The sequence below is a fragment of the Aethina tumida genome, chromosome 5 (assembly GCF_024364675.1).
Source record: "Aethina tumida isolate Nest 87 chromosome 5, icAetTumi1.1, whole genome shotgun sequence".
NCBI classification, from domain to species: domain Eukaryota; kingdom Metazoa; phylum Arthropoda; class Insecta; order Coleoptera; family Nitidulidae; genus Aethina; species Aethina tumida.
Genome location: NC_065439.1, coordinates 21,101,572 through 21,124,832, shown reverse-complemented (window position 1 = coordinate 21,124,832; position 23,261 = coordinate 21,101,572). Strand labels below are relative to the sequence as shown.

General features: G+C 29.5%; 2 protein-coding genes across 3 annotated transcripts; both read left to right on the top strand.

Moving 5' to 3' along the window:
- Positions 1-782: 782 nt before the first annotated feature.
- LOC109605952 (leupaxin-like) lies at positions 783-20,006 on the top strand. 2 transcript variants are annotated; one of them, XM_020022544.2, is made up of 8 exons: positions 783-958; positions 2,725-2,876; positions 9,939-10,143; positions 10,643-10,799; positions 14,167-14,347; positions 16,965-17,333; positions 17,389-17,619; positions 19,295-20,006. In XM_020022544.2, exons 1-8 carry the CDS (start codon positions 826-828, stop codon positions 19,559-19,561), a joined length of 1,695 nt encoding a protein of 564 aa, XP_019878103.2. In that variant the 5' UTR covers positions 783-825; the 3' UTR covers positions 19,562-20,006. The 2 variants fall into 2 exon arrangements, with proteins under 2 accessions (XP_019878103.2, XP_019878106.2); XM_020022547.2 differs by lacking the exon at positions 19,295-20,006 and adding an exon at positions 17,720-18,195 and having other exon boundaries at positions 811-958.
- A 450-nt stretch (positions 20,007-20,456) lies between these two features.
- LOC109605089 (RNA-splicing ligase RtcB homolog) lies at positions 20,457-23,090 on the top strand. Its single transcript, XM_020021656.2, has 6 exons — positions 20,457-21,500; positions 21,558-21,871; positions 21,922-22,257; positions 22,314-22,448; positions 22,499-22,663; positions 22,719-23,090. The coding sequence occupies exons 1-6, from the start codon at positions 21,158-21,160 to the stop codon at positions 22,944-22,946; spliced, it is 1,521 nt and encodes a 506-aa protein (XP_019877215.1). The 5' UTR covers positions 20,457-21,157; the 3' UTR covers positions 22,947-23,090.
- Positions 23,091-23,261: the final 171 nt, after the last annotated feature.

Below are 23,261 nucleotides of genomic sequence, written 5' to 3'. Positions count from 1 at the left end.
TGCCTACCATCCAACAACTAAAAGGTGTGTTTCATTTAGTTATTACATTTTTCATTTGGGTTCATATCATTGTTGTCGCCATTATTTTCTTACTAATAAATTATTCTTCGTCCGTAACTCGTTAATTAATTGACATATGTAAATAGCCTTCAAGTACAATAATAATATTTCATCGTAAAACAATAATATCTGCTCTAATTGCGTTAGTCCATTAATTAAACGATTGAAAAACCTTGAATTTAATGATGCGAGTCTTCCCGACATCTTATTAGTGAATGATACCGTTTCATTTTTAAATCGGTCCCAATTATTGACATAGTATTGTGCCAAATCTTATGAAATGTTTATATGACAAATTTAAATTTGGACCTGGCCCAGATTCAAGTTTACTACACTGTCTTGCATCGCGTCACTATTACTCCACCGTGCGTTATTAATGCGAATGCATCATTGTAACGATTCAAACCCATCGATTAACCAAACACGCCTTCCACCAACCCAAATATTATCGACATGCACCGCTGCAAACGACTCCAATTTAAAAAGACTAACCAAATAACCCATTCGATCACGTTCGATTCAGTGAACGGCGTACAGGCGTCCGAAAGACCCGCGAAAAACTGATTGACGTCTTACGTAAGGTTAAGGTGGAGTTTATTGGGGCCTATTTTTAGTAACGTGGATTTTGACGGCGGTGCTTCCTTGCCAAAAACACGGGTGTACCAGTTAGTCATCCCGGGATCTTCCTCAAACGCCGCGACAAAAACCGTTTGTTTTCGGACGTCCGGGTCTTTGGGTGGTTTGCTAGAGTAAGTGTTAAGGGAAATGAGTGCTAAATTGCGCAGGCGCACTCCCTCACCGAAGACGGTCACTTTCGATCCCTCGCCACCCACCACTCTGGAGAGGAGACCGCAGACGTACAGGTTTAAGAATGCCGCGGAATGGGAACAATATCTCAGTAAGTAAGGGGGGCTGGATTTAGGAGAAATTTGCGACAACTAACTTTGTTTTATTTAGAACTGTTCATTCGATTTGATGGGTTGGTTGATTTATGGGAATTTTTAGTAGGTTAGTGAAGTTTTGAGTAGCAGTAAAATTATTTTAAGGATAGGTTTTAATTATATGAATAATTGCCAAAGAGTACGCATGGTATCACACACCTGCCTACCTAATTTTAGACACGTAGATATTATTGTATTTTGTATATTGTGTATCTACTAAACTTACTGTTTACTTATTAATTAGAATTGAGCTGGACATAAATATAGCAACTTAAATTTTGAAAGGGATTTTTAATGATTAAATCTTTTGTTTTATAATTTTTGCCCATCTCCGTCGCATAGACTCGACCATCTTCCGAATATACGAAGATCATATTCCTTCTAACTTCTTGAAATGCCGTGATGAGTTTATTTAAATTTGTAAAATTGTATGTCGAATGTGGTTGTAAACGTGATTCACCATGTTTTCTATAGGGTTGATGTCTGGATATTGGGACGGGCAAGATAAAAAGTCGATGCTTTGGTCTTTTAATCAATCTGTCACAAATTTTGGGCTGGTCACTAAAAATTACTTCTCCCTTCTGTTCTGTGATCCAGTGAATGTGATTCTAAGCAAGTCAAAATTGGACACATTTTTAGTAGAAGCCAGAGTTTTTCTTATAGGTCAGGGGTTAAACGAACCCCCTATAGTCTGATGTTCTCTAGGTTGGCTTCAATTTCAGTTGACGATTCGATTGGATTGTCTTTTAACATTCGAATTATCCAATTATAAATTTTCTTTAATGTTTTTCAAACTCAGACAAATTTTTTCGTAACTATCATTTGACCAGTCCCTCTAAAATCTTTAATAATACGTGAAACGTTTAACTTATTTAACCAAAAACTTTTAGCTTGTTTCTACCGGTCTTGACAATACTGAATTAAATTTTTTTTATAGATTCACTTCGACCAATGACTAAATAATTATAATAAGCAAAAGACCGCTGGAAATAAATTCATTTAAATCTATAATTGTGTTATTATTATTACTAATATTATTTATTAATTAATTCTAGTGACCATGAATTTCGTTTCGTGTGAACTTATGTTCTCCTTAATTTACAAATAAATGTTATAAAAATTGTCTAGTCCCGACAATACTTTAAACAAACAATTACTGAGATAAGAACATTTATTGGTTTTTCAATGTTTACAGTATATTTTTAGTGATGTTTAAATGTCGCATATGATAAATTTCCTTTTCCTCTACCGTCTTTAACTGTACTATAATTTACTCTAATGTGAGTGGTTGGTGTATATAATTAATCTCTCTGTTCCTCACTGTGAAATTTCCGTGTTGTGTTCTTATCAATTTTTTATGAACTGATTTCACGGAATTGGCTATATATTACAACTTCCCTTTCATCCTTGTTTTCGTGGTTATCTCAGTTGGTTAAAAATTACTGTGTGAAATGTATCCCACTGGAAACATCTATGAATACGTTGACAGAAGTAAGAGTTCTAATTGCACAATGTTTAAATTATTTGTTTGTTATTAATAATAGGTAATTCAGGTCATTAAAACAACATTAATGTTTATTCACATTAAAATATTTGTATCTGGTTAATGCAGTATGAGTGTTTGGAGTGATCTTGATGAGCAGCTGTTTGAGTTTGGTAGAGATTAACGCTTGAAACTGGAAATTATATACTACGGGCATTTTATTATTAAATATCATTACAGATGCATTGTTGGCGGACCTTCAGAACACTATACATCCCGGTTCCGGCGGAATCAGCTCCAGTAATTCCGGATACGGATCACTCAACAAAACTAGACAATCTCCGGGTGTTGAGAGTCCGGTGTCCCGAGTAGATGGATACTCTGTAAAAACTGTAAGTAATATTTCTTAAATAAACAACTCGCATCAAAAAAGATGATTGTTAAAAAATTGCTGAAGACATCATGTAAAATGATTTTGTTTACAAACAGAGTAAAAATATAACTTACATTTGAAAAGTTAAAATTGAGAAATTGGGATATCAGGGCGTATCTGCTTTTACAGTTTTCTGTAATAGATAATTTTAGTTTAGCATTTCCTGGCACAGATGACGTTCAAAGTATAACTTTCATTCAAATTAAAAACTTCAATTGTGTTTGTTATAAAATGAACGAAACTTTTCTTAGCTCACACCCACACGACCATGAATTATTTCTAGCATTGTTATCGCCGTCCTTACATTCAACAAACACACAACGTAATTTATTTTCGAGTCATTGAATAAAATAAATCGCCATCTGACTGTGGCGCCCGTCACCTCCGGTTCATTCGTGAAACCGCGAGATGTCGTCGGTGTGATTTGGCGCTGGAAATTCGGTTTTGGCACGAGCTTTGCCCGTAAAATTATAATTAATATCTGTGTTGGAGATGTTGGATTGTCAATCGAGCATACGATATCAAAGGTCACCTTCGCAACCGCACGGGAAATAAACAAATTAAACGTTAAATATTCAATTAGCGGTGACTGGGTTTGCATGCACAATTAGATCAATCAAGGCAAATTTTTATTTTGATTGGGGCAATTTTTAAATACACATGATAGGTTATATTATACGTTTTGGTTCTATTTCTGATAATTTAATGTAAACATCTGTAAAAATGATTTCGCATCATAATGAGTCAGTGTTTGTTACAATTTAATGCCGATTTTAATCTTGATTTGTCATAAATAATACTAATATTTGCTTATTCTTAAAAATGATAAATGATATTTATTATTTTTGCTGTAATAAAAATTTGTTTATTGAATTTTAATAATGAAGATGTTACAGTTAGACAATATTTTAGTCTTAATAATTTATTTTTTAAAACAAGAATATTATGTTGTGACATAAACATTATTTTTCTTTTTTATTTATGTTGACTTTTACAAGCTTTAAATACACAAAAAAATAATCAAAATAATCAATAATTAAGGAATGAATTTTTATATTAATTTGTTATTTTATTAATTAATTATAGTGATTTTTTAAAGGGAAAACATTTATCTAAACCTTTAAATCTTTTAAAACAAGAACTTCATCCTGTCATATTTGATAAGTTTCTCTTTTCTTTGCCTGTATGGACATAAAATATTGATAATAAAAAATGTACATATTGAAAAAATTAGAAGAATGTTTTGACGAATCTGTTGGTTAATTTTAATATTTATTTGTCATTTTATTAATTAAAGGGAAAAATGTATTTTGTGTCTAAATGTTTTAAAACAAGAACTTAATATAAAATATTAATAATTAATAGAAATTATACATAAATATATTTAAAAAAATTAAAAGAATATTTTAAGGAATCAGTTGGTTAATTTTAATATTTATTTGTCATTTTATTTATTTATAAGAATCAGTTTTTATATTAATTTGCCATTTTATTAATTCGTTGTAGCGATATATTAAAGAGAGAAAATGTACGTGGTAAATGAGTAATGAACAACCACCTGTTGATGTGATCAACAGGTCTCTCTAATTCACATTCAAATGAATTTTAAAAATAAAACACATTTTTAGTTATCTTATATATTTTTAATTTTTTATCACCAATTAAATCAAGTTTTTAAATTATCTCTATCTAAATAATAATTTAATTATTATACTTATTATGGTAATTCTTTTCGTTTATGTTTATTATGAATAAGTGTTGATCCAGCAGGAAGTGCGAGTCATCAACATTAAAATATTTTAAGTAATTAACAAAACTCATATTTTTTTCTAATGAAGACCAACAAATATCGGCGACAGGAACTACATTCAACCGCAAACCATTTTTGAATACGGCAAATCTATAATTAGCCTGTTATTGGTATCATATTTCGCACATTCTACACAACATCAAAACTCTTGTCGTTCTCCACCCAAAAAAAAAAATCCTGCAAAAAAACAATTTGTGAACATTGAAGTGCAAACCAACAACCACCTGTTAATTGAATCCAACAAGTGGTCGCCGCATTCATAACCGCCTTGCATATTAAAATTTTCGCACCGTCCGCCTCGTCGTCGAAGAGCAAAATGTACCGGCAAACCGGCGTCGGATTGCAAAAACCGATCCCCCAGCCCCCCCGACGTATTAATTTAGTAATATTAGTCAGTGAAGCCTTGCCCATGAGCCCGTAAAAGGTCCGAGCCTATTTTCACAGACTCCCAACGTGTCCGACAGAGACGGACTGGTCGTGGCGGGGGGAGGCGGCTTTGCGCACGGCACCACCGCCGCGAGGAAAAAATCACGGAGACTCCGTGGAAACGCGAAAAATCGCGTGTCAATTTTTGTTGCGTTGGGGCGTTATTATTTCGGATTCTGCAACTGGTTAAAATTAGAACGGTTTGTTTTATTTTGCCGCGTCGACGCTTTCGGACGTCTCAGCACGGCCAATTTGTGTTCCAGCACCATCAATCATCTGCGCCGGTTTGTGTATCTACCTGGTGTTTTCCAGCGGTTTGATGGAAACGGCAGCAAGCCGTCGATGTGTAATGGGACCTGTATTTTTAGAGTTTGTTCTTGTTTTATAAACAATATGAATGTTTAAAGCATCATATTGTGTCAGCAGTCACTAGTGTAATTACTCACTTTCCAAGTCCTGATCTATTTCTGGGAGTACTCCAGCCTTCGTTTTCAATCTGCGTTAATTTCCGATGAGTAACTATTTTGTGTTTCGGTGTCAAAACAAATCCTCATTACCTCTTCTAAATATATTTTCTTAAATAAGTGCCTTTTACAGTATAATTTGTTTAATCTCATCATCATCATATTCATATCATCTTTCATATATACAGAACATTTTTTATTTTGAAAATTATTAAAAATTTATAAAAAATTGCTAAAATTAAGATGAGTTAAATGTTACATATTGACTAAATTTTACCATAAAATTGACAGGGTCCATATTACAAAGTACCATATGGACACTATCAATTATTTTTTTACATAGAAAGTTGAAACCTCTTCTTTTGTATACAATATACATTAGTGGTCATAATTATAACATTATTGTTGTGCAACTGATCAATCTATTCTTTAAAAAATTGCTTTTTTGTTTTCCAATGGATAAAATTATAGTAACTTTTTACTTTGTGTTCAAAAAACAATCCAATCTTATCGTGGAGGAAATGGGACTTGCTAAAACCAGATCTACAAGAAAAACTCTATTATCTACTATGGCAAAATCTATATCTCGTCAATACTTGATCGTACAGAAAGTTTTTACATACATTTTTAAATTTTGAGATAATTCGTTATCTTTTTCAGAAAAAATAAAGTTTTTTATTTACGAAATTTTGTTAAATATACCAATAGAAAAGAAAAAAGTTATATATTAAAACTCAGCTATGAACTAAACTTGAAACTAAATTGTTAAATTTCAATTATAAATTATGTGGAAAAAAATTACATTTACATTTTAAAAAAAAGTACCCTTTGAAAAATATATTATAAATATAAATAAATATAATATAAAATATATATTAAATTGTAATAAATGTAAAATTATGAAAAGAATATATTGTTAAAAAATTTGTTAAAATAATATATTCGGAAACAAAACATAAGATATAACTTAGAAACTGTTATTCTATCAAAATAAACTCGAATTTTTTTTAATATTTTCAAAATTAATGTCTAAAATGGATATATTTAAAATATTTATTAAAATGAGATTCAAATACGAATTTCTTTTAAATAATTAGAGTAATCGATTAACCACAGAAGACCTATTTTCTAGAGGGCTTAATTAACTACAAAAATATACGTTCGGCATTTTATAATATCCATAAGTTACAAAATTTAGAAATAAAATATAAATTTTTGTTAAATTTTCCAAATTTAACCTCCGATATCTCCGGTATGAGTTATAAAAAATTGTAAGATTTTTTTTGTAGAGCGTTAAATTTCCTACAAAAAATGTAAAATGAAAAATGATCCCAAACACTTGATAGAATTTTAAATGGCCAACACTTTATAGAATATGAGTATAGTAATTTTTATAAGAGTATAATAAAACAACAGTAATAAATTAATATTATTTTAACAGTTGACATCAAATAAGACACTAATATATTTAACATTTTAAAATGTTGCTATAATAATGCCCACCATTGTATGTCTATTTTAGTCCTCTTTAGTTACATTCATTCATCATTCTTTAACACTTGAAGAACTTTTTAATATTTCTCACCAATGCTTCTTGCAAACTCATGTGGGATTGTTATTTTCTGGATCCATAACTCTTCTTCATTTTTTTTTTAATTATTAGACTAATTTTTATTTTGAAACTCTTTGAGTGGAATTTCTTCGTTATCTGATGCTTCCAGTGTTGTAAATAATATCCAATTTTTCCTGATATTTTCTTCCGATGTTGATGGTATAAATGGCTCAAAGAGAAAAGTTAAAGTAATGGGGTGTCACAACTACCGAAATTATACTACACACATTTATAAAGTAAAACATTACAGCTAAATTATTTATGTATATCAAACGTGACACCTTTGAAACAAGGAACCGTGCACAATTTGTCACTCTAATCTGCCCCACTGACAAAAGTACTCAACGATTTTCCGTTCCGAAATAAACATTTCACCGTTTTTTAGGTCACCTAAAAAAATCTTACAGATTTCATTTACTTTGAACTAATTTATCCTATTCCCGAGAAGAAATTTTTACAATAACAATGAACTGGAACGTTGTGCTAAAAACGTTCAACCTGATTTACACCTATAAATTCGCCGAAAATCTCACACACAATCAGCTTGTCAGCTATTTAACGTGCAGATTTAATGCACGTTAAATTATAAATAAACATCTGTTTTTATTTGGTACGCAATTGCCAGAACACATTATCCAAAGTCAACAATTATGGAGACATTAATTATACAACAGTTTTTAGTTTTTGATTTACATCTGTTTCGTGCGGCACTACATTTTGCCAAAATGTTATATTTAACAATATTGTCCTTATTTTCGTAGTGCCAAATTTATATTTAGCTTTTTATGATGAATTCATTTGTAGTTTGGCAAATACCAACCATTTGACAAATAATTATAAAGTGGTTTATTTGTTTGTTTCCTTTTGGCGTAACATTTTTCACTCTATAAATTTCTTGCATTTTCGCAATTCTTTAAAATTGTAAATATATTTTTAAAATTTTAATATGTAAATACTGAAAATGGAAAACAAAACATGTTAAAAGTGATGCAATATCACAGGGCATTAAAAATATATTACAATATTTTAAAACTACAAAATTTAAAAAAAAAGTAACCTAAAAATGAAAAGTTATTTCATTTTCATCTTGAAATTATTGAAAATTTGTAAAATGTTAAGCATAAAAATAATCTTAAAAGTTGTTAAAAATATTCTTTATAATGATACAAACTTTCAATATATGAAAATTTTATTAATGAATTAAATTTATTTGTTAGAAATTTTAATTTTAAAGAAATATTTGAAGAATTTATAAAAAATAAACTAAAATAAATAAATATGATTTGTAAAATTTTAATTTTCTTAAAAATTCATTTAAATAAATAAAAATTTGTAATTAAAAATTAAAATAATTTGAAAAATTATTTAAAAAAAAAATTAATTAAATTTAAATTGAAAAAAAAATGTATCCTCAAAATAAAAATGTTTTAATGCTGAATATATTGTAAATTTGTTAAATATTTATGCATTATAATAATTTTAGAAACTGTTAAAAAATGTTTTAAAAATAACACAAATATTAAAAAAATTAAAAATTTATCAGAATAAATGAAGAACCCTAAAAATCAAAATTTCATTTTAACCCTAAAATTATTGTTATTATTACATTATTATAAAAATGTTTAAGTATGACAACCTTAAATATTGCTAAAAAATTCTATAAAATGATATAAACTTTGAATGTATTATTTATTTTAAATAAATAAATTTTTTAATTAAAAATTAAAATAATTTGAAAATTTTTATGAACAAAATTTATTTAATTTTAATCCTTAAATTATAGATTTGTAAGATGTTTAAGCATGATAATAATGTTAAAAGTAAATCTTAAACTTGAGAATTTTAAAAATAAATGTAATAATTATAAATCTCCAAAATTTATTAATCTAAAAATTTATAATATGAAAAAAATATTTGAAGAATACAACAAAAATAATTATAAATTGTGATTAAAAAAATAATTTAAAATTTAAATTATTAAAAATTATTTAATTTATTATAAATTATTTGAAAATATATAATTACTAAGATCTTAAAAAAGATACAAACTTTGAATATATTTATTATAAATATATATAAAATATTTATCATAAATATTCAAATATTTTAAAAATATGAAAAAATAATAATATATCAATAAACCTTAATGGAAAAAAATAATGTGAAAAATTTTTATGAGTTTGAAAAATCTTAAAAATATAAAAATATATAATTTAAAATTAATAACAAATAAAAGAATAGATACAAAAATTCTGAGATTAAAACAAGGAAAATATGTTCAATTTTTAATTACTTTTTCTATTACATTCAGAAAGAATTTATATAAAAATTAAAAAAAAAATAAATAAATTATAAAAGTATGCAAATATATACAGGATGAATAACCTAGAACGTTTCTTCTTTTTTCTAAACTATTTTCAATGTGCTGTTCTTCAGAAATTGTATTTTTCCGATTAAACTATTTACTTATTATTCTGGACCTATTACATTTTAAATAATTTCGTTTTTGAAATGTTAAAAATTAACGAACATAGTAAATTTAATTAAACCATTAAAATAAATTCCAATGCAGTACCTAATGTAAGTTTATTTTTTCCTTCCAACTTATTTGCATTTGATTGTGAACCGCAATTCTGACTAATACTAAACGCTGATTAGTCAGTAGCACTACAAGACACAATTTTATCCAATTATCGCCTTTCTTTGCAGAGTACCCCTACTTATGGAAAAACTCAGCCGACTTCCGGCGGAAAAAGTCCGTCTTTCGGCGGCAGTTATGCCGTCGATTCTAGCGGCTATGGTTCTTTGCCGCGGGGTGGATCATCCGACAATCGCGCCTATTCGAACATCAACGAACTGGACTCTCTACTCGAGGATCTGAGCAAGAGCAATTACAGGACGCCCTACAACCAAGGTGAGAATGCTCCGTAAAGCATCAACGATTCCAAACCAGCTCACAGAACAGAAAGAGAATAATTCAGCACGTTGCTTTAACAATCGATGTTAAAATATTTAAATCGTTTTATCACATTGGTCCCAATGTTTCATGTAAATGTAGAACAATACCACTGCGTAGACTGTTTTAATGATGATTCAAGGATCGTGCAATTTTTTTCAATTAACATCTTGTCTATCATAAATACGGCACACATTCACAATTTTAGCTGTTCGTGTAGTTTAGTGCTCAGAAATTGTGGTAGTACATACAACCTTTATTGGTATGCACACAACATAATTTTAATATCGGAAATTTGTGCGTGTGTGTCTATTAGTTTTGCTGACTAATTCGTATAATTTTACGTACAGTACAGTATTATTGGCCTTCAAGTAACGTTTATTTTACAAATTTAAACGGGCATCGACTTACACAATTGAGGTGTGATTTGGGTAACTTAAATCGCGTATTGTTGCAGAAAACGGCATGAACGGAACGTTGAACGGTTCGCGTAGTGGTTCCGGAACCCGAAGTCCGGCCATCGGTTCCAGACCCTCCAGTGCCCAGAACACGCCGTGCAGACCCACGGTGGAGAGTCTTTTGGAAGACCTTGACATCAATTACGAAAACAGCGGGTAAGTAATTTTTTATTTTGGTGTCCAAACAAATCGGGTTATGCAATTGATTTGTTTTGACTTTTTAACAAAAAAAAAAAACGTGATTTATGATCCGTTTGATCTCAGATGAATTTTCGTATTCGATTCGAGATAAATATTTTTTTAAATCAACTTGAACAAACTCCACAACTTGACGTATTACAACCTTCACATGAATAATTATAATCAGTGCAACGTGAGTAATTTGCATAAACAAATGTACTGTTTATAAAATTATCAGGGACTATTACGTTAAATTGTATTTAAATTGGTACGTGAAAATGGGATTGTGTTAGGATGAAAGTCGTGCAAAATGTTTTCTAATTGACAGTGAATTAGTAGTAGTAGTATATATATATATATATATATATATATATATATATAGAGAGAGAGAGAGATAGTGAATTCAATATTCATTAATAGTTTAAAAATCGAGAAGAAAAAAAACTTAATTTTATTTTTTAGAAATTATAATTTAAAAAAAATATTTGAATGAGTATTTTTTTCAAAATTGATTTTGTAAAATGTTGAATCAATTAAAAGTTGTCAGAAATAATTCTTTAATAAATCAGTATTTGTAATTAAAAAATAAAATAATTTGAGAATTTATTTAAAGTAAAAAAATAAGATATCTTCCAATTGTAAAAATATTAAATTTATTTAATTTTAAATGAAAATTATAAATTTTAGTTTAGCATAATAACAATTTTATTTTTTTTTTTAAATACAAATTTTTGAGTATGTAAAAAATAAATAAAAATATAGAGAAATTTAACATTTATCAATGCAATAATAATTCAAATAAATAAAAATATAGAAAACATGAATTGATGTTATATTTAAAATAATTAAAAATCTGTCAAAGATTTCGGAATATATTTTATTTAAATCCTAAAAATGATAATGCTAAAAATATTTCAAATATATTTAAAATAATTAAAAAATTATAAAAAATTTTGAAATATATTTAAAATTTTATTTTTAAATAAACTTAAAAAACATAAGATCATTTTCCATACGATCAAAATCCATATGATCATTTTCCATACGATCAAAATCCATGTGATCATTTTCCATCCGATTAAAATCCATATGATCAATTTCCATACGATCAAATTCCATACGATCAAAATCCATACGATCATTTTCCATCCGATTAAATTCATACTGTTTAAATTATATAGTTTCACTTTAATAACTTTATGGATTTTTATTTTTGTACCAATATTAATTTCCTGAAAAATCATTAAAAAAGTAAAAGTAAATAATTCTAATTCTTCCTGAATTCCTAAAAAATTACTAAAAACGTACTTGGAGATTGCAACATAAATAAAAGTAGCCTAAGTTACTCCTTATTACATCAGCTACCTGCAATAAAAGTCCTGTCAAAATCGGTCCAGCCATTTCAGAGATTGGCCGGAACAAACAGACAGACAGACAGTGAGACAAAAATTGTAAAATGCATGTAGTAAAATACGGTTATTTCAATATTACAAACAGACACTCCAATTTTATTTATATGTGTAGATAATTAAAAAATTTTGAAATATATTTTAAATTTTATTTTTAAATAAACTTGATTTTGTAAGTTGTTGTCACTTAAAATTTCTTAAAAATAATTATATATTATTAATTGATAATGAGAATATGATTAATATTTAATTTTATCTGTAAATTTTAAAATATTTTAAAATAATAATCTTAAAAATGAGTATACTAAAAATATTAATATTTATATAATTTTAATTCTCATAATTATAAATTTCTTTAATATATTAAAATTTGTTGTAAACAGTATTAAAATTGTAGAAAAGTATCTTAATTTTGTAAAATCTCGAAAGGCCTTTTTAAATAATTTAAAAATAAAACAATTACAATAATTTAAATATTTATTATAAATATTTGTCGAAATATATTACTTCAATTGAAGAAAAATATTTATATCAACAAATGAAAATGATAAAAAATAAGCAAAATCAAATCAAAAATATTCTGAAATATAAAATGACAAAAACTTTTTTAATTTTAATATTATAAATTTAAGTTGTTAAATTTATTAAAAAACATTACAATATTTTTGTTTTATGCCGGAAATAATTAAAAATTTGTCAAACTTTTTACAATATATTTATATTAAATATATATTATATTTTGTAAAATACGTAAATGTCTTTTGTAAGTATTTAAATAATTTGAAAATTGAAGAAAAATGAACAAATATTTCGAAATATATTTCGATCTTATAAAATGAGAAAAACGTGCGCAACAATGTTAAAAAAAATTTATTAAAAATTTATAAAATGTAAAATAATAAGAAAACGTGAACGGATAAAATGATGTTGAAGTTTGGAGAGAATCAAAAGAGAAAAAATCTAAAATTTTGTTTGTGTACAACGTTTATAAAAATATCAAAGACTATTACGTTAAATAATGTCTAAATTGGTACAGAAATAATAAATTAAAGACGTGCAAAATGTTTTCGATTTGATACACCTGTTACCAATGCCCGAACACAAATTATGTAGGCGTTTCAAACTTTTAATTACCCTCGACTAAATTTAAATCAAATCCATGTTCACTAATTTGTTTTATTTCATAAATTGGTTAATAAAATGCCCATTTAAATTTCAGTGCCAATATTTATTATTAGTGACAGCAGTCTGGTAATAAATAATTGGTAACATAACTATATATGATGCTTGTAAACATTAAAATATTTTGAGAGATTATCGCATGTTTTTTGTCATAGCCCGTTTCGAATTTTAATATTCGAAATTCGTTGATAATACATTAGAAATAGTTTATTGCCACAATGATACTTAATACGATTTTTGTCAGTTGTTTGGCACAAATCCATTTATTTTATCAAAAGATGTCCATCTTAATAAATTAGGCAACTAACCATTTATAAAAATTTCAGCAACCTATTGTAGAAAAACCGCAATTTATTTTTATCCAACGTTTTGGCGAGTATTCTGATAAAATTCCTATTATTTGATATATATTTTAATGTGGAAACGTCCCAAATGCGGATTTTACTGCTTAACAATTAATTTTAGTACATTGCAATCTAGATTATCTATTTAAGGAATTGCATTCCTTTAACCTGTGACGCTTTACACTGCCCGAAGATATTGTTCATAACAAATAAAGAAAATGCGATGGCGAGCCTACTTAAATACACATCTAATCAGAATAATATAATACCCATTGTAAGGTGTCAGTGCGTGAAAATACAACAATGCGTACTTACTTACTCGACTTCGAGGAGTTTGAAGTGACTATTTTGGAGTGAGTGTTCGGGAGAAAATTGTCACGTTATTGTAAACTTTTCATTTTGTTACAGGGACGTCATTTATACGGGTCCCAAAAAGGTTACGATTACGGTGAAGGAAACGAAGACCGAAACAGGATTTCCGGGAGAGACGGAACTGATCTCTCAGCATGTTGTTGCGACGCACGCTCCTGCAGCGTCCTCCGCCACCAGAGAGTTGGACGATCTTATGGCCGATTTATCCAACATCAAGGTGAGTCGAAGTTTTGATAGTTTAATAGATATATTGATAGAAAAATTTAAAATTAGTTAGCTAGAAAAAAAAAAAAAATAAAAAAATTAATAAAACATTATTACTTTAGTAAACCGAAATTAACTAAGTTAGCTTTCATCTATTATGAATGACCAATTTCTGTTACAGTTATATTTTGGTTCATTTTTGGGATACAATACTGTACGGTATCTCAACTATCCACTAATATTTTGGTCTCTTTGGTGCTACCTTTATTAATTTCTATTATTTTGCTCATGATTTATTTTTAAATTTTGACCATAGCATTGAGAAAAAGTAGATTTATACCTATTACATAATATGATTGATATAGTATTGTTCTTAAACTCCACCTCTAACAATCTACAACAATGACCAATCGCAAGTACCCCATTCGGTATAACCCCCCCCTTTTGTAACATTATTGATCTGAAAATGAATATTTACAAACATTGACAAACACAGCTGAAATGTGTCAATGTTATTTATTTCGTTTCCTTCTGACTTATTTTTAAATTTTGCAACATTAATTTAAAAATATTATTTTTCCTATTGATACCCAGCACATACAATTTGTGTTTTTCTAGTTTTATTCTAATATTACTTTCGTTTATTAAGTAGTTCAAAGTCGTGTTAATATAAACGTTATAAATACAGAAACTAAAAATAGTTTGGTACTTTTTGATAATGCTACGGTTTGATATTCTTGAAATACATCAAATATTAAGTAATTCTGGTTTTACGACCAACCAAGTGTAGTTAAATTTAAAACTATAATGTGGCATCCACTTGTTTTATAATGTGGTTTGTTAGAAACTTGCGAAGAAGGCTAAATTTTAATATTTATTTATCCAATAGATTCATTCAAATGTGTAAATTAGTTTTTTAAATATAGTACTTTTTACATGTTAAAGTGTTGTTTGTATTTTATAAAATAAATTATTTTATATGTTTTACTAAATAAACTTTCCTTTGGAAATTTTCCAAATTCTTCAAAATGGCATTTTTTATTAAATTGAAGAGAATTAAAATAAATTAATTCAAAAAATTTCAAACAAATTTATTTTTAGTTTATTTTGGTATTTTTTTTTTAAATTCATTTTAAACTAACTATTTATTGATTTATAAAATTTTACAAAGTTTATTTAATGTTTTAATTGCATAAACATAGTTTCTTCTTAAAAATTTAATTAATTTCATCATATAATAAGTAAATAAATTTTCATATTATATTATTTAAAACATTTTTTACTCAATGAGAGAATGTAAAATATTTAATTAACTTTAAAATTAAAAGAAAATTAAATTTATTAATTTAAGAATGTTACTTATATTTTTAAAAATGCATTTTCAACGGATAATAAAATTAAAAAAAAATCATTTAACGTTTTAACTGTATAAATAGTATTTTCTTTTTAAACATTTAAAAATTTTATTTTAATTATTCATTTTTCAAATTATTAAAATTAATAATTATTATTTTTTGAATTTTTTATGATTTTGTACTATTTTTTCTATGTATATTATAAAATTTGAAATATCACTATAAATAAATAAACTTCCATATTATATCATTCAAAACTTTTTTTCTATTCACGTAAAATATTAAATTAAAAGAAAATGAAATTTATTATTTTAAAAATGTAAATTATTTTTTCAAATGCATTTTCAACTCATTGCTATTGGAAAATTTTGATGTTTTAATTGTATAAAAAATAGTTTCATTTTTAAAAGTCAGGTTTTACAAGTTAATAAAATTAATAATTATTAATTTTGATATATTTTATAATTTTATAAGATTATGTTTCTGTGTATATATAATTTAAAATACTACAATATCCACATAAATTCCCATATTACATAATTTAAAACTTTAAAATTAAAACGAAATAAATATTTTATTAATAATACAACTGAAGTACTATGAATCAACATAAAGAATTTATTTTTAGATATCGTTTTAATTTAATTTTCCAACAATAGTTACTGAAATATTTATAAAATATGTAATTTACATTCACTGAACACTTCACAAACCCAATAATGTTTATAATAAAAGTGATTTTTTATCAAATCATTGTTGCGCAAAGACACAAGCATACCACCAAAAAATTTCACAAGCTCGGGGGATTGGGCCTTTCTTGGACTCGTTTTTTATTCAAATCCAACACAAACAAGCACATAAATCGTACCACGTTGAAAATGTACTCATGCTATGTGTTTTCTCTTAAGTAAATACCGAACAATCAAGAAAAATCCGAATGTTTTCGTGAGGTAATGTTGTTTTGGTAGAGCCACAAATAACCGCGTGCGATGTAACGAACAAAAATACACTCGTAGCGCTTTCCTCCATCGGTCCGTCGTGTAGACAAAGACCGCGAAAAAGACGTAGCGCCCACCGAATTGGTGGGGGTCCGAGAAGGGGAAAATTGCGTGGGAACGCCACTCTACTTCGACGGTGAAACCGTCGCGACGGCCAGTTTCAACGGGGACGCTCGCCTCAAACGGTACTGTTTCCAATTAGTTTAGCAATTCAACAAGTTGGAAAAGGACTCGACGTCCTCAGTTGTACAAATTTAAACGATGTTCCATGTTCCAGGTACAGCAGCCCGCCATCACAGAGTCCGAGTACGCTCAGCCGGTTAAAGTGACCCACTCCACTCAATCGAGTGCACCTCAAAAGCAGAACTTGGAGTCTATGCTTGGTCACCTCCAGGCAGATATGAGCAAACAAGGAGTCAACACCAGCCAAAAGGGCTGCTGCAGCGCCTGCGACAAGCCGATCGTCGGTCAGGTCATCACCGCGTTGGGCAAGACCTGGCATCCGGAGCACTTCGTCTGCGCCCACTGTAACCAGGAGTTGGGCACCAGGAACTTCTTCGAGAGGGACGGCAAGCCTTACTGCGAGCCCGACTACCACAATCTCTTCAGTCCCAGATGCGCGTACTGTAACGGACCCATTTTGGATGTAAGACGGGATAAATTGGCGTCGAGTACGGGGATTAACGTTTCTGATTTTGCAGAAATGCGTGACCGCACTGGACAAGACCTGGCACATGGACCACTTCTTCTGCGCCCAATGCGGCAAGCAATTCGGCGAGGACGGCTTCCATGAGCGCGACGGCAAGCCTTTCTGTCGCGACGACTACTTCGACTTGTACGCTCCCAAGTGCGGAGCCTGCAATCGGGCCATCATGGAAAACTACATTTCCGCCCTTAACTCCCAATGGCATCCGGACTGCTTTGTTTGCAGGGTAGGTACAGCACACTTTTATCACTAATGGTGGTAGGTATTTAACTTTAATTAAGTCAATGAGGTATGAGGAACAGGAGGTAAAATAATCACTTGTGTAGGATTGCAAGTTACCAGTACAAGGAAAGTCCTTCTACGCAGTAGAAGGCAAACCTGTATGCCCAGCGTGCATCGGCGTCGATGAAGAAGACGAATAGACTTGTCCCCAAATATGCCCTCCCTTAAGAACCCCCTAAAATGCAACTGATGTCCCTATAAGCAAGTCCCTGCTAATTTAAGTCTGTATATTTGTATGATATTGAGATAATAAAGTAAAATAAAAAAAATTAAAAAAAAAACAAAAACAAAAAACAAAACAAACAAAACAAAAATTGAAAGAGTCGAAAGCACATACGCACAGCGGCCGGTCCGTGACCGATTTCCATTAAAACCGAAAGTGGCCAATATTTCCTTGGATTATCATTTATTAGGTCACAGTAGAGATGAATTTCGGTGGAAATTACGTGAGACTTGGTCGCCAGTCGCTGTGCGTCGTCATATAAATAGAGCCGGACGGCGTGCGTGTTCGAAAATCGCGGTCCACTTTCAAGTTCTCGGCGTGGCGTGCGTCTTTTTTTCTGGGACGTACGTCGTGAGTCGGGATGCTTGTGCTCGCTTTTCGACCCGCACGGATGCCAGGCATTTTCTAAGAATAGTTTTTCCGACGTGATTTATTGCGACTCGTTGGTTGGGATCGAACGTTGCCTGTTACATGGGACCACGGTCAACAGGTGGTTCTTCTGTTAGCATGGTTAGATTAATTGACGATTGTTGAAATGCTTGGCTTAACTGTGGAGAACGGTTTCCAAAGGTCTAGAACAGCAGCAAATTAAAAATAAGTTAATTGACATTGTGCTAAAAATTGTCGAAGGACCTTTTAATATCAAAACTTAGTTTGATAGCACGTCATTTATAATTCATATAATACAAGATGTTAAAAAAATAGGTGGCAAAAATTTGGGAGCAACTAGAATATGTTTAATAATGAAGGAAATCTAAATGATGTTTTTTCATATTTCGGTAATCATTGATCCAATCGCGTCCTTCCTTTGTATATTACTTAATTTTAATATACAAGGTAGTACACTTAAAATAAAGAAAAAAATATAAATTTTTCTCCTGAAGAAAATACAACCCCTCAAATTTAAATTTGATTTTTTATATATATATATATATATATATATATATATATATATATATATATATTACTTAATTTTAATATACAAGGTAGTACACTTAAAATAAAGAAAAAAATATAAATTTTTCTCCTGAAGAAAATACAACCCCTCAAATTTAAATTTGATTTTATATATATATATATATATATATATATATATATATATATATCTTCATAACCTTTATACCATTTGTTTGGTATGTATGTGATATCCTGAAATACATACTTTAATGAACTAAACTCGCTCCTTTTTCTAACGCCACTGAATATTTCATAATCACAGTTTAGAAGAAAAAAGGTAGTCCTTATTGATTTTGATTGCCACAGCCGTTTTTGAGATATTTAATTTTTGAAGAAGTTAATATTTTCTGTACAAAACAGAGATCCTTATGATTACTGCAGTTTTACAGGATTCTTAATCTGTATATATAATATTAACCGGAATATATTTTCATTTTAGGAGTGCAGATTCCCGTTTGCTGGAGGATCCTTCTTCGATCATGAAGGCCAGCCCTATTGCGAAACCCACTACCACCAGCTAAGAGGATCACTTTGTGCCGGTTGTCACAAACCTATATCCGGTCGTTGCGTCACCGCCATGTTCAGGAAATTCCACCCAGAGCATTTCGTCTGCGCCTTCTGCTTGAAACAACTCAACAAAGGCACATTCAAGGAACAAAACGAAAAGCCATACTGTCATGCTTGTTTTGATAAGCTCTTCGGTTAGTGTGATGTATAATTCTATAATTCATCTTTTTGAGCCATTCTGTTGAGCATTTTTTTGGATAATTTTATTGATGATATATTTTTATAAATAGATGTATATCAGCTTGTTAATTTATACGATTTTTTTATTTGAAAGCTTTTAAGGCACTTTTTTAACAGACACAACTGATTTTATTGATATATTAGGGCTGGGAAATCTTACTTACATTTACAAATAAGAGCTAACATTTCACTTATTTTAAAACTTATGTGATTTATGTAATTGTTCATAATCTTTTTGTATACTTAAACACTTGTTAATTGTCTGCATTTCTCTCAAATAAGTAAGTTGCCATAATTTTTGTATTCTGTAATAGATTGATAATTTAAAGGCAGTTATCAATTAATTTTAATATAAAATATAGTGTGTTTTCAGTCATTAATTAAATAAATATATAATACATTAATTGCAATTTTATTTCAACAAACCCATAAATATTATTTTTCACTAATTTTAATCACTATTCTGGTCCCCACCAGATTCAAATTTGGTAAGTTCATTTTATTATTTTTATTGGAAACCTCCATATTTATCATCACACTTGTTTTAATAACCTCTTTCATTAGTGCTCTCTTAGGCAGTTTTTTTCTTGATAATTTTATTAGTGAAATATTTTAATAAACAAATATTTATCAACTTCTTAATTTTCTTATTAAAATGCTTTTAAGGGGCCTTAAGAACTACCACAGATTCTATATGACAATCTTACCTTTACAAATAGGAATTATCTAACATTTCATTTTTTTTAGAACTTGCATGAATTTTGTAAATATTGTTCAATTTTTTTGTATACATAAAAAAGGCTGTTACCAAATTAATTTTAATTCAAAATATAGTATTTTTGGGCATTAATTAAATACTTTACTTTAGTTTAAATTTTATTTATAACAAATCCATGCACACATTATTTTATACACATATTAATCACTGTCAAACTCTTCATCATCATTTATGTTCCACATATTCTGCTTGACTTCTAAGTTCAAACTTTGCATGTTCACTTCATTACTACTACTACTTCTGCTGGGTAACTCAATGTTTACAGTTTTTACATCATCTTTGTTTGTCGAAGAGGGTGCTGCTAGAGATTTTAACTGCATCCATTCAAGGTCTGTATCCACAATTGCAGAATTTATTTTTTCAAGCAGATTATACAAGACCTTTTCGGTATAATTCAGTTTCAACAAAACTTTCTTATTCATGTTCATTTTGTCTTCCGTTTTAAAAGCACAACTACGTCAATTGTTGTTTTAATATTTATTTACTTAGGTTAGACTGTCAAACTTTTCTCATAGAAAACAATAATGAAGTTAGGCAATAGTACTTTCATATAATTTTTGTTAGTTACCCAATTAGAAATTACTTACTTGAGCTTATATTACTAAATATATTTAGTCAAAAAAAATGTGTTGCAAACATAATGTAATATTTTGCAATAAAATTAAATTTTACACTGACTCTCAACTAACTTCAAGTCGCCTAGTGTCACCGGGTGCTTAACCTCAAACATCCAGTTGGAATTTAATTTTCAGTAAGAAAAATTAAATAATCGCCAGGATGGTTGTAAGACAGTATCAACAAGAGCTCGAGTATCTTGAAAAAATAAACCCCTATTGCTGGCGCATAAAGAAGGGCTTTCAACCCAACATGAACGTGGAGGGTGTATTTTATGTTAATCAAACCCTTGAAAAACTGATGCTTGAAGAGTTAAGGAATGCCTGCAGACCGGGAATGGTGGGAGGATTTTTACCGGGCGTTAAACAAATTGCTAATGTGGCTGCTTTGCCTGGGATTGTTGGCAAATCTGTTGGTTTGCCCGATGTACATTCTGGATATGGTTTTGCCATTGGTAACATGGCAGCCTTTGACATGGATGATCCGAAATCTATTGTGTCACCTGGTAAATATGTCTAGTGTCTCAAATATTTTAATTTCTTTCTAAATTCATGTCATGTAGGTGGTGTGGGCTTTGACATAAACTGTGGAGTGAGATTATTGAGAACAAACTTGTTTGAAAAAGATGTGTTGCCAGTAAAGGAACAGTTAGCTCAAGGTTTATTTGACCACATTCCAGTGGGGGTAGGTTCCAAAGGTATTATACCAATGAATGCTAGGGATTTGGAGGAAGCACTGGAAATGGGAATGGACTGGTCATTAAGAGAGGGCTACATTTGGGCTGAGGACAAAGAACATTGTGAAGAGTATGGAAGAATGTTAAATGCAGACCCTGCAAAAGTCAGCACAAGGGCAAAAAAGAGGGGTCTACCTCAGGTAATTAATTACATTGATTAACAATCAAGAAATAAAATTGTTTTTAACAGCTTGGAACATTGGGGGCAGGCAACCACTATGCAGAAATCCAAGTGGTGGATGAAATTTACGACAAATGGGCTGCCTGCAAAATGGGTATTGAAGAAAAGGGTCAGATTTGCGTAATGATCCATTCGGGTAGTCGAGGGTTCGGCCATCAGGTGGCTACAGACGCTTTAGTTGAAATGGAGAAAGCCATGAAACGCGACAACATTGAAACAAATGATCGACAATTAGCTTGTGCTAGGATTAATTCAAAAGAAGGACAGGATTATTTGAAATCAATGGCTGCTGCTGCCAATTTCGCCTGGGTCAACAGGAGTTCCATGACGTTTTTAACTAGACAAGTATACTTCAAAATTATATTAATTAATATCAAAAGCTAAACTGTTGTGGTTTTCAGGCATTTGCCAAACAGTTTAATTTGGCTCCTGATGATCTTGACATGCATGTAATTTATGATGTTTCTCACAATATTGCCAAAGTTGAGCAGCACATTGTTGATGGTAAACAAAAAACTTTGTTAGTCCACAGGAAGGTAAGTTATACTTATATTAATGAACTGATTTCACAAGAACATTTTAAAAGGGTTCGACGCGTGCTTTTCCACCTCATCATCCCTTGATCCCAGTTGATTATCAATTAACGGGACAGCCTGTTTTAATTGGTGGTACCATGGGTACTTGTAGTTATGTTTTAACTGGAACTGAACAAGGAATGTTGGAGACGTTCGGATCAACTTGCCATGGAGCTGTAAGACTTTCTTTGGCACTTACATCACCTCAAACTACAACATAATTCTTTGCAGGGTCGTGCTTTGTCAAGAGCGAAGTCTCGTAGAAATTTGGACTACACAGATGTACTAAAGAAGTTGGAGGAAAGTGGCATATCTATTAGAGTGGCATCTCCTAAATTAGTCATGGAGGAAGCTCCAGAATCTTACAAAAACGTTACAGATGTAGTAAACACCTGTCATGCTGCTGGTATCAGTAAAAAGTGCATCAAACTTAGACCAATTGCTGTGATTAAAGGTTAAAATCTTAACTATCTCAAAAAAGACTAATAATTAAATACTTTTATTTATTGTATCTCTGATTGATTGATATAAATATTAATTAACTTGCATTTAATTCAATCCTTTTGTTATGTATGAAATGTAACAATAAAATGTTTATACATACATTGTTTTTATTCTTATTTTTTATTTGGATTAACTCGCAATTGAAAATAACATGTGGTTTGCTCTAAATTGTATATTTAATTATTATATAAATTAAATTATATCACAATTTATACATTACCTATTAATACATTGGTTCTAAATCTAATAAAAGGCCTAGAAATCAAATTA

Coding starts and splice junctions, on each gene's coding strand:
- LOC109605952 (XM_020022544.2), top strand. CDS start 826: ATGAGTGCTAAATTGCGCAGGCGCACTCCCTCACCGAAGACGGTCACT. Junction 959..2,724: donor GGAATGGGAACAATATCTCA/GTAAGTAAGGGG, acceptor ATATCATTACAG/ATGCATTGTTGGCGGACCTT. Junction 17,334..17,388: donor GTAACGGACCCATTTTGGAT/GTAAGACGGGAT, acceptor CTGATTTTGCAG/AAATGCGTGACCGCACTGGA.
- LOC109605089 (XM_020021656.2), top strand. CDS start 21,158: ATGGTTGTAAGACAGTATCAACAAGAGCTCGAGTATCTTGAAAAAATA. Junction 22,258..22,313: donor TGACGTTTTTAACTAGACAA/GTATACTTCAAA, acceptor TGTGGTTTTCAG/GCATTTGCCAAACAGTTTAA. Junction 22,449..22,498: donor CTTTGTTAGTCCACAGGAAG/GTAAGTTATACT, acceptor ACATTTTAAAAG/GGTTCGACGCGTGCTTTTCC.